At 36.8% G+C, this 16790-nt stretch overlaps 1 protein-coding gene across 1 annotated transcript in view; it reads left to right on the top strand.

Moving 5' to 3' along the window:
- The window catches only part of LOC123550268 (DNA (cytosine-5)-methyltransferase PliMCI-like), a 34445-nt gene that overhangs the window by 14575 nt on the left and 3080 nt on the right, over positions 1-16790 (top strand). Inside the window, exons 16-32 of the mRNA XM_053524154.1 lie at positions 166-271; positions 1106-1209; positions 1484-1595; positions 2301-2489; positions 2949-3124; positions 3485-3558; positions 4144-4262; positions 4637-4708; positions 5404-5518; positions 5930-6081; positions 6827-6958; positions 8389-8591; positions 8958-9069; positions 12131-12280; positions 13293-13459; positions 14137-14320; positions 16609-16731. Coding sequence (XP_053380129.1) covers positions 166-271; positions 1106-1209; positions 1484-1595; positions 2301-2489; positions 2949-3124; positions 3485-3558; positions 4144-4262; positions 4637-4708; positions 5404-5518; positions 5930-6081; positions 6827-6958; positions 8389-8591; positions 8958-9069; positions 12131-12280; positions 13293-13459; positions 14137-14320; positions 16609-16731 — 2290 coding nt within the window. The remainder of the gene's footprint in view (positions 1-165; positions 272-1105; positions 1210-1483; positions 1596-2300; positions 2490-2948; positions 3125-3484; positions 3559-4143; positions 4263-4636; positions 4709-5403; positions 5519-5929; positions 6082-6826; positions 6959-8388; positions 8592-8957; positions 9070-12130; positions 12281-13292; positions 13460-14136; positions 14321-16608; positions 16732-16790) is intronic.

Here is a 16790-nt window from a genome sequence, read left to right as displayed (position 1 = left end):
GTTTGAAACTAGTTGTGTTTTCAAATGAGGCTTTACGTATGGCTGTGCCTCATCTGTAGTGATAGCTGTACTAGCATTTACATTTTGAAGGAACTCCTATGTTTTCATCATTTATTCTTTACATTTAATGATTAACCTTTGAAAATATATTTTGATCTGTTTTAGTCGTGGTAGTGACTCGGTTCTAGGTGAGAGCTCTGACCCACTTGAGTTGTTCATGGCAGATGACTGTGAAGATTCCGACTTGCAGTACACAGTGTCTAAAGTTCAGGTAACATTTGAGAAACGACATTGTGTCTGAAATCATTAGTCCTCCACCTCTGATTCATGTGGGGAAGTTGGCAGTTACTTGCGGGGAACAGGTTTGTACTGGTACAGAATCCAGGAACACTGGTTAGGTTAACTGCCCGCCGTTACATGACTGAAATACTGTTGAAAAACGGCGTTAAACCCAAAACAAACAAAAAAAAATAAAAAAAATTTAGATCTCATTTTGTATATCAAGGGGCCCCTGTGTCTGATTCAGGTGGCGGGCTTCAAATCTAATGTACTTTATTTCAATGGGTTCAAGCCCTGCGGCTTAAAGTTTGATGGAGCCATCCAGCTGACTTGGAAGTATAGTGTTTCTACTAATGAACATGCTCATGCCAGAAATAATTTCTGAGGGGCGAACATTGTGTCTTCCTCCATCTTTTTTATTATTTCTCTATGACCTAGATTTTGAAACCCAAACAAAACTAATTGAATATCAACATAAACAACTTTGCACGATAGCCTCTACATGTGGCAGCAGTCCAAGTTCTAAAAATAATTATTTGAATGCTGAAATACTATGTATGAAATAAAGCCATGTTTTATTACACTATTTACTGAAGAATTAACTGCAACAACAGAATACATTGTTTTCTTTCTTTATATATTTCAAAGTGGGCTTCCCACTGACAAAACCCCTTTATTTGGAACTTCATTCTTCATTTGGAAGGTGTTCTATTTGTAGGGGTTCCATTGTATATATTTAACATATAATGCATCTTAAACATTCCTGTTTCCATATAAAATAAAGACCATTACATTCATGTTACAAGATTCAAACATACTATTACAGGTGATTCATCATAAAGCTGATGAGAACTGGTCAATGCTCGGTGGAGAGGAGATCGAACATCCAATCAAAAATGATGATGGGAAAACATACTTTTATCAGAAATGGTAATAAATTTGCATAGATTGTTTTTATTGGTACTTTTAAAGTGACTCACCTGCAGAGATACTTGTTAGAAAATAGATAAATTTTATGTCAAACTGGCAGTATGAAACGATATTGGAACTAATGAGTAGCTTTAAATAGACAAATTTTTGTTTGAAAATTGTATTGAGAAGATTTTCCATGAAAAGAGTTATTGTAATGTACCACTTTTAAAGACAACAAATGCTAACTTAAAATCATGTTTTTAGTTGTTGATATATGGCATATACTATACAGGTATGATTCTGAGTATGCGAGGTTTGAAGATCCCCCAGAGGTTGGAGACATACCAGAGAATATTGCTCACAAATTTTGTCACAGCTGTCAGAGACTGAATGCTCTGAGAAAGGTAGGTACAGAGTTATTACCTTCAGTCTGAAGTAGATCAAGACGAGAAGGTCAGATGCTGCCTTATGTGTGTTCAGTGCATCATTGGTAGCATAGTGTTTCGTCTACACATACATTTGAAAGGTACAAAATTTTCGACAACTCCAATCATTGCAAAGTCATAGCAACGATTGTTTGATAGGTTGTAAGAGCATGAAATCATTAGAATGTGAGATTTTGAGCTGTGATAAGTATACATTTTCGTGAGTAGACTATATAGTTTTGATGTATTTGAATAGGTTGCTTTTATTTGATACTAATGTTATTATAAATAATTCAGAAGATTTCGGTGATGATTCTTGTTTACTATACACTTACTAAACAATCAGTTGTGGGCCTGAAGTGGTTACTAGCATGTCTAAACCTATAGTTGCACAAAGGTGTACCTCGAGTGCCAGTACAGGTTTAGGACAGCTAATAACCAGGTGAGGAATGCCATTGCCATTAATGAATTGTTATTGTATACCTAAATGCAAAAACGATTACTTGATTTCTTGAATTTACTAATCATATAAAATGTCGAAGTTCAGGAATAAAATGATGTCTCTCATCCCCCAGTTACTCTGCCAACTTATGATATTTGGCTTGGGTTACTGGGTTCTGTCCTATACACTTTCGTTACTGTTTATAGTAAGGTATATAATAAAATGTTTCATATTCCATACAGAAAGAGACGCCAGCACTTGGTGAGGAGATCAAGGTGGAGGCAGGTAGTGAGAACAACGTGTACTACGCTAGTGTAGCTAGGGACGGGTTTGAGTACAATGTTGGCGACTGCTGTTACCTAATGCCCAGTGCATTTGACTACAGTGTTAAACCAGCAGCCCCCAAAAAGCTTAAGGTGGATAAGACCGCTGTAAGTTCAGTAATATAGAATAATAATAGTAATAATAAAAATACTTTTAAATGACTTCTTCTCATGAACCACTTGATGGATCTTCATCAAACTTGGTCAATAGTGTCATTGTAAGGTCTTCTCCCAATTTTGTTCAAATGGGGGCAGTTGGCACCTATAAGGGACTGATAGAGGTCAAAATAGAAATGCCTTTAAACAACTGCTTAACTGGTCTTCACCAAGCTTTGTCTATAGCATCAGTTTTAATCAAATAGGGGTGCTTGGTCCCTTTTAGGGGCTGCTAAAGATAGAAATATAATTAAACCACTTTTCCTCATGAAACTCTTTATTGATCTTCATCAAACTTGGTCTGTAGCATTGTTGTATTACCTCTTTTAGGTTATTGAAACAGTTAAAAGACTGTGTTATACCTAGTAGAATGATATACAGAACATGTTAAACATATATTCTCTCTGCCAGGTTGATGAAGAGCTGTATCCTGAGGCTTACAGGAAGTCAGACTACATAAAGGGGTCCAATGACGAGGTACCAGAAACATTCAGGATTGGCAAAATTGAACATATTTACATTAAAGATAGCGGAAGTAGTGTCCCTTGTCTGGATAAGATAAAGTTGAAAGTGAAGAAATTTTATAGGTAAGTTTGAGATACTAGCCAGTTGTTCAGTGCTAAGATTATGCTTTTAGAAAATTTGGATACATTCAGTCTTCTTTCTGTAATTTTGAATAATATTTCCTGCCAGCACACTTCCAGCTGCCCTAGTGGCAACAGTAAAAGATCATTTTTCACACACTTCAGTCTACAGTTTGTCTTGCTTCTGATGTTGTTGTAGTATCCAGAAGTTCACTAAACTCAGAACTGAAATATTGATCAAAGATTTGTAGTGTTACTTCGTAGATAAATCTCTGGAGAGACAACATAGCATAAAACTCCTGGGCCAGAAGATGAACTAATTTTGTACAATGTGGTTTCTATGGTAACATTTATCTATTACAGACCAGAAAACACACACAAAGGTGCTGCAGCAGGTCATCAGGCTGACTGTAACCAGTTGTTCTACACAGATGAAGGTAAATTGCATACCCCTTATATACATGTAGGTAGATCAAACCTCTGAAAATTTCAGAAAACCATCAAATGCTTCTTTGAAAAAACATGTATGCATCTTGTCTGTTAATATTTTTCAGAAATGTTAGACATGTGACTAACAGAAAAAATTAATTATATAAACTTTCATAAATTATGAAAATTGTAGATATATACATCTGTGACTTTTTATCTGTTTGCTTTTAGTCTTCCCCTTCTTCGGTAGGAAATGGAAATTGAACTTTTACCCTGCTAAATATCTAAAATAGACTGGTCCATCATTCAGTTTGGGCAGAACCACTTATTATTCAAAGGGGTGTTCACTGGAAATTTACTGACTGAATAGCAAACAGTCAGGCTGATCTTGGTCTGCACTGGTCGCAAAAGCAGAATCACTTGCCAGCAGCAGGCTAATGGTTAAGTCATGACATAATGGTAGAATTCATTGCAGTATTTTTGTGTGGTGGTACTATCAGAGAATCAAAAGTGCAGGGCATTATCAGGGTTTTGATTTATGTATTTGAATGTTTCTCCATGTTGTATGATAACTGTATCTTGAATATTTACAGAGGCGACAGTAGATTTCAGTCTTGTCCGAGGAAAATGTACAGTTGTCTACACTGAGGAATTAGATCCTAAACGAGATGACGACTTCCTCTTTGGGGAGGATAAGTTCTACTTTACAGAGGTAAGAATTTTTTCATTCTTTTTTTCCAAATTATAATGCACAAAATCAGTTATAAGCCTGTGGATAACGATTGTGCTTGTTAAATTGTACTTAAATCAGAGTTCTATTTAAAAAAAGAGTATGTTCTTTTCAGAGACTGTAAATTTATTTTCATTGTCTAGGACAAAAAATACAAGCCATTGTGATATGTTTTTGTTCAAAAGTATATAGGTGATAGTTATTTCATCCTTTCAAAGCAGTGTTAGATAGTTACGAGAACTGAAGTTGTTTTCTTTTGATTTCCATACTAAACTTAACAGCCTTGGAAATATTTTCTTGTGAGGAACATGTAGCTAAATGCAAAATTTATAAAATTGTTAGAATTTTGTTTTCAGGCTTACAACAGTAAAACAAAAACCTTCGAAGAACCACCAACTAAAGCCAGAATGATGGGATCAAAAGGCAAGGTATGCAGGTTTTTGTTTTGTCAGTGAATTATGCTGAAATTAATAAAACCGCATGCTTTCCTGTTTGCACTTTGGTATAAACAATGAAATTTTTAGCATTTGAGACAGAATTTCAGGTAGGATCAGTGAAACAAATAAATGGAAAAGTGATATGGTTGGATACCTGTTCTTATTTGTAACTCATACACCCAAACCTACCCAGAGAATACCGATCTACAAATTTATTATGGACTTGCAAACACACTTTTAGTTGCTAGGTCTTCAGGCAATATAAATGCTCTCTATGACAATCTTAGAGCAGACAATAAGTCTGAAGTTATTCTACCTCATTGGCTTAGTCGGTTAGGTCTCCCAGCTTCCAATCACTTGTACCTCAAAACCGAGTTGGAAACCTTGTTTGGTGTATAGAAAAATGTTTGTGTGAGTAAGCAATATCCAGCTGACTTGCTGAAGATTGGTGGTCCTTTCTCCACCATCGAAAGCTGGAAAGTTGCCATATGACATCATTGTGTTGGTGTGATGTTAGACTCAACTAACGCAACATTCTTCCTTCCTCTCTGCTCGTGAGGAAGTTGTGAGTAAAATGCCAAGAACAGATTAAGACTACAGCGGAAAGGTTCACTGATTACAGTAACATACATGTAACTAAAAGCAGTACTGTTTGTAATAAACATAATGTATGTTCATATTTACAGGGTAAGGGTAAAGGCAAAGGCAAGGGAAAAGCTTCAACAAAGGCAGACACTACAGCCGAAGCCAAACCTGAGATCCGCCGGCTGAGAACCCTCGATGTATTTGCTGGGTGTGGAGGTACACTCTTAATTCTTTGTTGACAGTTATTATCTTAAGTTTCATAAACTATATTGACTCTATGAGGCCCAAGTACCTGCTGGTAAATTATAAATGCCAGTTCGATTATTTATGATAGACACCAGGAGGGAAATTGATAAGTGACGAATACGATAAATATGCTCAAGTGCTGTTGAGTCCAGATGGATAATTGAAAACTGGGATAGAATAAATTGTTTTCAGAATTTAGTATCAAATATGTTATGGATTTCTTTTAAATATTCTATAAAGTAGAAATGAATACATGGGTAACTGCCGTGATTTTCAGCCTTAGGCTACCTAATGTCTGTTAAAGGCTTTGATTAGCAGAGTGGAGAAGCACAGGGTGAAAATATAACTTATTTGAGTTAACTGTTACATGTTTTGTTACAGGTCTGTCAGAGGGTTTCCATCAAGCAGGCGTTGCTGAGTCACGTTGGGCAATAGAGAAAGAGGAGCCGGCTGCGCAGGCATACAGATTAAACAATCCTGGTAGCACAGTGTTCACAGACGACTGTAATCTACTACTGAGACTGGTTATGGATGTAAGTTATTCTAAAGACTTGTTGATTTAAGTTACAGCAAAGACAGGTTCATGTAAGTAACAGTAAAGTTACTGTGAACAGATTTTATTGCTTAATAAAGGCTTTAAAGAAATACTTTACAAAAGAGGAATGGATGTTTTCTTAACATAGAAATGAAGGAACAATGTTACGGCCAAAGTTGGTGCTGAATAAGTTTTAGCAACATCAAGAATTGAGACATCATAGCTTTGATTGTAGATAAACGTTTAATTATGCCCCCAGCATCTACTGATGCGGGAGGCATATAGTGATTGTCTTGTCCGTTCGTCCATCTGTCCGTACGAGGTTAACCAAATGGGATTGTTTCGTCTAGCATCAATACCCCTTACTAGAATGACTTGATACTAATGCAGATGTTACCTGTGACCATTCCTCATCTTCAGACATCACCTGACCTCAGTTTGACCTTGACCTTGACCTCATTTTGGACTTAGGTTGTTTTATATGGGCCATCTCTTGGTTAACCAAATGGGACTGTTTCGTCTAGCATCAATACCCCTTACAAGAATGAATTGATACTAATACAGATGTAAACTGTGACCATTCCTCATCTTCAGACATGACCTGACCTCAGTTTGACCTTGACCTCATTTTGGACTTAGGTGCAAAATCTATCGGCAAGGATGCCATTGGGGGCATCAAGCGTTTATTGAACGCAGGTCCTTGTTTTTCTTGTGTAATCAGACGTATTGTGTTACATTTACAGGGAGAGAAGACAGATGGCGTGGGTCAGAGACTGCCACAGAAAGGAGATGTTGAGTTACTGTGTGGTGGTCCACCATGCCAGGGCTTCTCTGGTATGAACAGGTTCAACTCTAGGGAATACTCCAAATTCAAGGTCAGTTCTGTGACTTCTTGTTCACTTGGAATCTATATCTGAATTTTTAACCTTTAGCCTGTTGGCGGCAAGTGATTCTGCCTTTGCAACCAGTGCAGACCAAGATCAGCCTGCAGGGACTCGTGGTTTGCACTGTTTGCTATTGAGTCAGTAAATTTTCAGTGAACACCCATTTGAATAAGTGGTACTGCCAAGATTGAATGATGGACCAGTCCATTTTAGAAATTTAGCAGAGTAAAGGTTAATAATTGATATCTTGTATATAGCATAGTGTGCAAACCACAGGGTTCGCACAGGCCTTGAAAAGTCCTTGAATTCGATGGTAGTCCTTGAAAACTCCTTGAAAATGACAAAACCCCTAAAAAACCTGGAAAAGTACTTGAATTTTGAAAAAAACTCCTTGAATTTGACCTTTCACTCCTTGAAAATATTCTTTCCGTAACTTTGCTTTGCAAAAAGAATTTAAGGCTTAAAATAAATCGGAGAAAATGAAAATAAATTCGTGAAATTGCAGGATCGGGTCACTCGTATGCTATTATAGTGGTCTACGGCCACACTTTATCGATATTTACAGAGTGCTATTTCTACTATATCACCGTTTGCATGTTTCCGTTTCCGTTTAAAAAAGTACGGGGAATAATAACTCGCAATTTTTAGCTATTTGCGAGTGTTTCCAGTGAATTAAAATGAGTAAGAAAAATAAACATGTTTACTCAAGTAAGCGGGAGACAAAAGACGAATATAAACAGTGGCTGAAGCCCTTTAGAGCAGACAGAACATAGTGTATTTGTACGTCGTGTGACAAAATTTTGAGGTATCATTAGTAGGAGTGCACTAAAAAATCACAAGAATAGTGATAAACCTCAGTAAAATAGTGAATTACATCAATCTAATAATCGAATTACGTCATTTTCAAAGGTGTGACAAGTGATGGTTGTTTTATTTTTGCATTACATAATAAAAGTTTTTCAGATTAGGTCGTGGTTTTGAAAAAAAATAGTGCTTGAAAAAATTGTAAAAGTCCTTGAAAAGTACTTGAATTTTGTCTCTGATATTCTGTATGAACCATGAAACCAGTTTTTTTCTTGCTTTAAAGCTAAAGGCTGTAAATTCATTAGGTCACCCTTCATCAATTAGATAATAGGTTAATGTTATTTGCAGAGAGTGTTGAAAAACAGTAGACAAACTTGTGTATATTTTGAATGAGATCAGTGGTTGCACAAGCCTGCATGTACTATATTTTCATATGACAGAAGTCATTGAGAAAGAACAAGTTGATAAGAAACAGGCATATGTAATTGTCTTCCTCCACCATTAAAGCTGGAAAGTTGCCATATGACCTAAAATTGTGTCGGTGCGGCGTTAAACCCAACAAAATAAAATAAATAAATAAATTGGGTGCTTAATAAACTCTCTTTTTACTCTTGTAGAACTCTCTGATTTCCTCCTACCTCAGCTACTGTGACTATTATAGACCTAGATTCTTTCTGCTTGAGAACGTGCGTAACTTTGTTTCCTACAAGAAAAGTATGGTTCTCAAGCTGGCCCTCCGCTGCCTTATACAAATGGGGTACCAGTGTACATTTGGAATACTTCAGGCCGGCAGTTATGGTGTGGCACAAACTCGTAGAAGGTAAAAAGCAATTTCTTCAACTTCCAGTTTTACAGTATTTAATTAATCTGAAAGTCTGCATTATACAGACAATTTAATGTTAGAAGAAAATGATGTAGTAGATTAGATTGTATTCACTGTAGATTTATCTTAATTAATGTTCCCATCTGATATGAGCATTTTATTGTAAAACTTAAATGTCTACCAGAAAAATCTACTGAACTATTACTGGCTAAAATTTGTGAATTCTCAATAAAAGATGATGACTTTAGGATTGTGAAATGCATATCAGAAAATTGCAACATACATTTCTAGAAAACTTTTGTTTTAATTGATTTAACTGTTTTTGCTACATGGACAATAGTCTTTTTGGTTGGATTTTTTCAGGGCTATTATTCTTGCTGCAGCGCCAGGAGAAAAACTACCATTCTACCCTGAACCATTACATGTGTTTGCTCCAAGAGCCATGGCTCTCTCAGTCGTTGTTGATGATAGAAAGGTACATTTTCCCATGTTCTGTACATTCCTTTGTAAGCTTTTATAACAGTTTAGATAGCAGTTTCTTTTGAAATATGTGATTTCAGTGTTAATCATCAGTGACTAGTTTTCATAGTTCCATCCATCCAGAACATGAAAAGAGGATAAGCAAATCAATATTCCAATTAAGTATATCATAAGAATTTTTCAGTTGCACATTATGTGTCTGGACAAAAGGCATATGGTCTGAAACCACAAAAAATGCCGTAGTATGATACTTTTCTCTGTGTAAAGCTCATATTGAATGTTGTTTGCTTGTATTACATTGTTGTTTGCTTGTATTACAATACATTGATGTTTGCTTGTTAGTCCCCTACTGGTTGAAAACCAGTTTCGGGGACTATAGGAATGCGCTTTTCCGTCATTCTGTCATTCCGTCCGTCCGCAATTTCGTGTCCGGTCCATAACTCTTTTATCCATTAAGGGATTTTAATATTACTTGGCACAAATGTTCCCCATGATGAGATGACGTGTCATGCGCAAAACCCGGACCCCTAGCTTAAAGGTCAAGGTCACAATTGGAGGTCAAAGGTCAACAGGGCTTTTTTCCTGTCCGGTCCATAACTCTCCCATCCATGAAGGGATTTTAATACCACATGGCACAATTGTACCTCATAATAAGATGATGTGTCATGCACAACTTTCAGACCCCTAGCTCAAAGGTCAAGGTCACACTTAGTAGTCAAATGTTAACATGGCATGAACAGGGTCTGTTTCGTGTCCGGTCCATAACTCTTTCATCCATGAAGGGATTTTAATATTACTTGGCAAAAATGTTCCCCATGATGAGACGATGTGTCATGCGCAAAACCCGCTTCCCTAGCTCAAAGGTCAAGGTCACAATTTGAGATCAAAGGTCAACAGGGCTTTTTCCCTGTCCGGTCCATAACTCTCCCATCTATGAAGGGATTTTAATATCAGTTGGCATAATTGTACCTCATAATAAGACGATGTGTCGTGCACAACTTTCAGACCCCTAGCTCAAAGGTCAAGGTCACACTTAGCAGTCAAATGTTAACATGGCATGAACAGGGTCTGTTTCCTGTCCGGTCTATAACTCTGTCATCCATGAAGGGATTTTGATATTACTTGGCACAAATGTTCCCCATTATGAGGCAACATGTCATGCACGAAACCCGGACCGCTAGCTCAAAGGTCAAGGTAACAATTGGAGGCCAAAGGTCAATAGGGTTTTTTTCCTGTCCGGTCCAGAACTTTGTCATCCATCAAAGGATTACAATATTACTTGGCATAAATGTTCCCCATGATGAGACGACGTGTCGTGCGCAAACCCAGAACCCTAGCTTAAAGGTCAAGGTCACACTTTGAGATCAAAGGTCAATAGGATTTTTTTCCTGTCCGGTCTATAACTTTGTCATGCAAAACAGGATTTAAATATCAGTTGGCACAAACATTTCCCTGGATGAGACATGTTGTGCGCAAAGCCCCGGCTCTAGGTCTAAGGTCAAGGTCATACTTAGAGGTCAAAGGTCAAATTCAAGAATGACTTTGTCTGGAGCATTTCTTCTTTATGCATTGAGGGATTGTAATGTAACTTGGCACAAATGTTCACCACCATGAGACGAATTGTCGCACGCCAGAACCAGGTCCCTAGGTCTAAGGTCAAGGTCATACTTAGAGGTTAAAGGTCAAATTCAAGAATGAGTTTGTCCAGAGCATTTCTTCTTCATGCATGGAGGGATTTTGATGTTACTTGGTAGAAATGTTCACCACTATGAGGCACACTTTTTTTAGAATTATGTCCCTTTGTTGTTACTATAAATAGATTATATTGTAACTTTTTTATTACTGGCCGTAGGGAAAAATTGAGACCACTTTTCTGTGGTACAACATGCACGGTACATCCGAATTTTAGGTGTATTTTGATCTATCTCTACCTGGTAAAGAGTTTCTTGTGGACTTAAATTTTATAGATTTTTTTTTTTTTTTAGGGTTTATTTCACTTTGTTGTTACTATAAATAACTTTTATGATAACTTTTTGTATAATCGACCAAAAAAAATCCAAATGAAAACAACTGTACGTTTTTATATATGCAAATTTTAATCCAAGTGCTTTGTTATATTATAATATTATTGTATATATAGTACAATATTGTTTATACATCATTGACAGATATCAGTTCATTATGTTATACTGCAGTAGAGAAAATTAGGTGCCTTCCAGTAGGGGACTTTGTATTGCATGGCAATACTTCATTCACTTGTTTTACATTGATGTTTGCTTATATTAGATTGATGTTTGCTTGTTTTACATTGATGTTTGCTTGCATTACATTGATGTTTGATTGTTTTACAGTATGTTTGCTTGTTTTACATTGATGTTTGCTTGTTTTACATTGATGTTTGCTAGTATTACATTGATGTTTGCTTGTATTACATTGATGTTTGCTTGTTTTACATTGATGTTTGCTTGCTTTACATTGATGTTTGCTTGTTTTACATTGATGTTTGCTTGTTTTACATTGATGTTTGCTTGTATTACAGTATGTTTGCTTGTTTTACATTGATGTTTGATTGTTTTACAGTATGTTTGCTTGTTTTACATTGATGTTTCCTTGTTTTACATTGATGTTTGCTTGTATTACATTGATGTTTGCTTGCTTTACATTGATGTTTGCTTGTTTTACATTGATGTTTGCTTGTATTACAGTATGTTTGCTTGTTTTACATTGATGTTTGCTTGTATTACAGTATGTTTGCTTGTTTTACATTGATGTTTGCTTGCTTTACATTGATGTTTGCTTGTTTTACATTGATGTTTGCTTGTATTACAGTATGTTTGCTTGTTTTACATTGATGTTTGATTGTTTTACAGTATGTTTGCTTGTTTTACATTGATGTTTGCTTGTATTACATTGATGTTTGCTTGCTTTACATTGATGTTTGCTTGTTTTACATTGATGTTTGCTTGTATTACAGTATGTTTGCTTGTTTTACATTGATGTTTGCTTGTATTACAGTATGTTTGCTTGTTTTACATTGATGTTTGCTTGTTTTACAGTATGTTTCAAATATAATGAGAATGGATTCCGCTCCTTTCCGAACAATCACAGTGAGGGACACAATGTCTGATCTACCAGAAATAAAGAATGGGGCAAAGGCACAGGAAATTTCCTATAACTGTGATGCATTGACCCACTTCCAGAGAGTTGTAAGTAGACTTGTTATTCTTTCAACCTGTGTACTTATACAGGCTTTCAAGTGGCCCTAAAATTCCTAATTTTTTTAGGTCTCCCTAAAATTCCTAAAAAAATGCTCAAAAAGGGCCAAATTCATAAAAACGCCCTTACTTTTTTCGATTGTCCCTAATTTTTTGTAACATCTGTCTGAACTTAAATTTTGTTTTTGTACAAAGTCATGCATATAATGATCCAATGAATTTATTGAAGTTTATATTCTTTAAGATTCATTTTCAGAGGTTGCTTGGTTCTGTTTCCATGAGTTCCTAGGCTATAGCTTCATGAAACATAGATTTACTTCATAGAGTGATCAGGCCTGGGTCCCTGGCTGGGCCCAGGAGGCCTGTGCCCCTATTTGGCTCATCAAAGTTGCTCTCAGCTATTTTGGCAAAGAATAAATATTTTCTCAAATTAGGCCCAAAAACACACCACAGGCCACCATTCCATTCCTCTATTTCAAAATTTTCCAGGGGGAGGAAACCCTGAATACACCAGCACCCACTATTTCATACCTGTATTTCAAAATTTTCTAGGGGAGAGCCCCCCACCCCCCAATTGAGAGAAGTACCACTCCAGTACCTCAATATTTAGACAAAGGCACCAGTGTCCACCATTTCATACCTGTATATCAAAAACTTATGTTGGAGACTCGTTTGTTCTAGAATGGTGCCCCCGCAAAAAGCAACAATATATAAAAGGGCGGGCTTGACATTTTGACCTAATTTAGCCTTTATTTTTTGCAAAAACAGCCCTAATTTTAGCCCTAATTTTTTGCCAAATAGTGCTTGAAAGCCTGCATATAGTAAGATGTTTGTAAGCTTGGCTCTATAAATGTTCTGCAAGGATATGGCAAGCAGTCCAAGAGATTGTCGGTGTAATTCCATGGCAAGATACTTCTTTTCTGTGAGACTTCAATCAAAGATTTAACTTTTGGAAGAAACGATAAAGTATTATGTTTAACAAGCAATGCTTGATTATTTTTAGATTCGTGGAAAACAACACCAGCCAGTATTGAGGGACCATATTTGCAAGGACATGAACCCTCTAGTTCATGCTCGCATGCAGCACATCCCACTGGCTCCTGGCTCAGACTGGAGATCCCTGCCCAATATAGAAGTTCGACTCTCAGATGGCAACAAATGCAAAAAGCTGTATGTACAAGTTTTCACATACCTGATAGTTTCACTCTTAATGAGGCATTTATAGCTTGACTTTTTGTACTTGGTCATATAAAAGTGCAATGTTATGAAAAGAAATTGATGTTATTTGGTAAAATTGCCCAAAATTTCAATACATCTTTTCACCTTTTCCCTGAGGCTTAGGAAGAATTGCGGGTGGCCTCCGTGGCTGAGTGGTTAAGGGCTTCCAATCACTTGCCCCTCACCGATGTGGGTTCGAGCCTCACTCGGGGCTTTGAATTCTTCATGTGAGGAAGCCATCCAGCTGGCCTGCGGAAGGTCGGTGGTTCTATCCAGGTGCCCACTCGGGATGAAATAATGCACGAAGGGGCACCTGGAGTCTTCCTCCACCATCAAAGCTGGAAAGTCGCCATGAAGACCTATAATTGTGTCGGTGTGACGTTAAACCCAACAAAAAAAAAATAGGAATAATTGAATAGTATGTTTTGCCGATGTAGTTTATAAATTTACAAGCTGTAATCTCCTATTACGAAGGGTGGTTTTATGCAAAAGTACATGTTGATGCTATGTAGCTCAGATTAAGAATTTAGGGAATTGTTCAGATCAGAGACAAATTCTCCTTGAAAAAGTTATAGAAGTGTGTTGATGATATATATCACAGATGTTGAGGATATACATGTATATTACAGACAATACACTCACCATGACAAGAAGAATGGTAAAAGTAGCAATGGCAGTTTACGCGGAGTTTGTTCCTGTGCTGAGGGGAATGCTTGTGAGCCGATGGACCGTCAGTTAATACCCTGGTTCCTGGTGTCTCCACACAGGAACCGACATAATCACTGGCGGGTTTACGCGTTAGATGGGATCTTCGTACTACAGTACTAAACTGAACCATGGAAAACAGGTAAGTGTTTATGGAAAAATTCTTGGAAAAAAGCAGTATTATATAGATAACAATAAGTCTTATGATAGTACAGATCCCTAACTTATTGTCAGGAATGAAAAAAGTTTACAATGAACTTCTACATTTATCATCGGGGATTTATTCCACAGTTTCAATCATTTGTACAAACTTTCATATTAAGATGGGCAGTTTCAAGTACGGTAGAATTTTTTTCTTTTATAGTAAAAGATTTTTTATTGGTCTGGTTCCTTCAGAAAATACCTTTCAAATCATGCATTTTTCCCCTGAAGTAGACTTACATGAAGACTTTTCCCCTTTTATCCAAGTACTGATGAATTCATTGTATGAAAACACGGTCATGTCTGCCATAAAAGTGTTAGCATCTCCAGGTTGTTTTTAATAACCTGTGTGTAGGAACAATTTGAAATTGGTGGGAAATCACTCAAGGAAAAGTAGTCAAATATTCCATTTAGTAAAGATAGACCCTAAAATTTTCAGTGATAGTAATACATTAAATAAAGTCTAGAAATTTATTTCCAAGTCCTTGAAATAACCAAAAATGATTTCACAAATGTGAAGTTTATGATAGTTTTGTTGATATCAATAACAGAAGTTATAATTATGCCCCCGAAGGGAGGCATATAGTTTTTGAACAGTCTGTCGGTCTGTCCGCAATTTTCGTGTCCGGTCCATATCTTTGCATCGATGGATGGATTTTCAAATAACTTGGCATGAATGTGTACCACAGTAAGACGACGTGCAGTGCGCAAGACCCAGGTCCGTAGCTCAAAGGTCAAGGTCACACTTAGACGTTAAAGGATAGTGCATTGATGGGCCTGTCCAGTCCATATCTTTGTCATCGATGGATGGATTTTCAAATAACTTGGCATGAATGTGTACCACAGTAAGACGACATGCAGTGCGCAAGACCCAGGTCCGTAGCTCAAAGGTCAAGGTCACACTTAGACGTTAAAGGATATTGCATTGATTGGCGTGTCCGGTCCATATCTTTGTCATCGATGGATGGATTTTCAAATAACTTGGCATTAATGTGTACCACAGTAAGACGACGTGTCCTGCGCAAGACCCAGGTTCGTAGCTCAAAGGTCAAGGTCACACTTAGATGTTAAAGGATAGTGCATTGATGGGCCTGTCCCGTCCATATCTTTGTCATCGATGGATGGATTTTCAAATAACTTGGCATGAATGTGTACCACAGTAAGATGACGTGTCATACGCAAGACCCAGGTCCGTAGCTCAAAGTTCAAGGTCACACTTAGACGTTAAAGATCATTTTTCATGATAGTGCATTGATGGGCATATCCGGTCCATATCTTTGTCATTCATGCATGGATTTTAAAATAACTATGCATGAATGTGTGACACAGTAAGACGATGTGTCGCGCGCAAGACCCAGCTCCGTAGGTCAAAGGTCCTAAACTCTAACATCGGCCATAACTATTCATTCAAAGTGCCATCGGGGGCATGTGTCATCCTACGGAGACAGCTCTTGTTTTTAATTTAAAGTTGTGATCCACAAAGAATGACAACTCTTGCCTTGGGCTAGTACTTATAGCAGAGATATCTATTAGTTTACTTCCCTTGCAATTACACAATTGAGTGAAAAATGAAAACTGTTTTAGACACAATATAATACTTTTTTGCACAACAAAAACATTTAGGATTTATTCATTTGTGTTTGATTTACCCCTCAAAACAGGGTTCCTATGATTCTGTCAACTTACATATGGTAAAAAATTAACTTTTAACAAGCCAATAATAAAATGAAATACCAGTAAGTAATTAATAGTGCAGATAATACAGTTTTGCTTGTATTGTCACAATAGAAGCACTTTTATAATACAGAACACCTGGTAGGATTAGTAAAGGTGCAATTATATCGATCTCTATTTCCTAAGCCTACATTTAGTCACTTTTCTGTAACCCTGTGTATAATTTTCATGCCCATGTAAACATATTACCCTTTGATAAAAAAAAAATTGAATAGACATGATTTTTGGAGGGGCTTTCAGGTTTGCCTTTGTTTGTATGTCTGTCTGGTTATACATCAAAGGAATTTTGAAGGGTACAAATTACCTGCAGTAAATGACCCTAGTTTAGAAAGAAGCAGCTTTGATACAGACTGCTGTTTTTAGGACTTACCCATGTCCAACAGGTACATTTCTAGTTCATAAGTTATGTAACAGGCTTAATTTATCATGAATGAAATAAATATGATTCACAAACATAATACTTGCAGGGTAGAGTCCTGCACCCAGAGCAGCATCGTGTAGTCAGTGTGAGAGAATGTGCTAGATCCCAGGGCTTCCCTGACACATACAGGTTCTATGGTACTATTTTGGACAGACATAGGCAGGTTAGTAAAAATCCTTAGACTTACATTTTAGATTAGTTTGTTGTTATCAGTTTATTTAT

This window comes from Mercenaria mercenaria, chromosome 15 (genome assembly GCF_021730395.1).
Source record: "Mercenaria mercenaria strain notata chromosome 15, MADL_Memer_1, whole genome shotgun sequence".
NCBI lineage: Eukaryota > Metazoa > Mollusca > Bivalvia > Venerida > Veneridae > Mercenaria > Mercenaria mercenaria.
The sequence above is the reverse complement of the archived record's forward strand: the minus strand, read 5'-3'. Positions and strand labels throughout refer to the sequence as shown.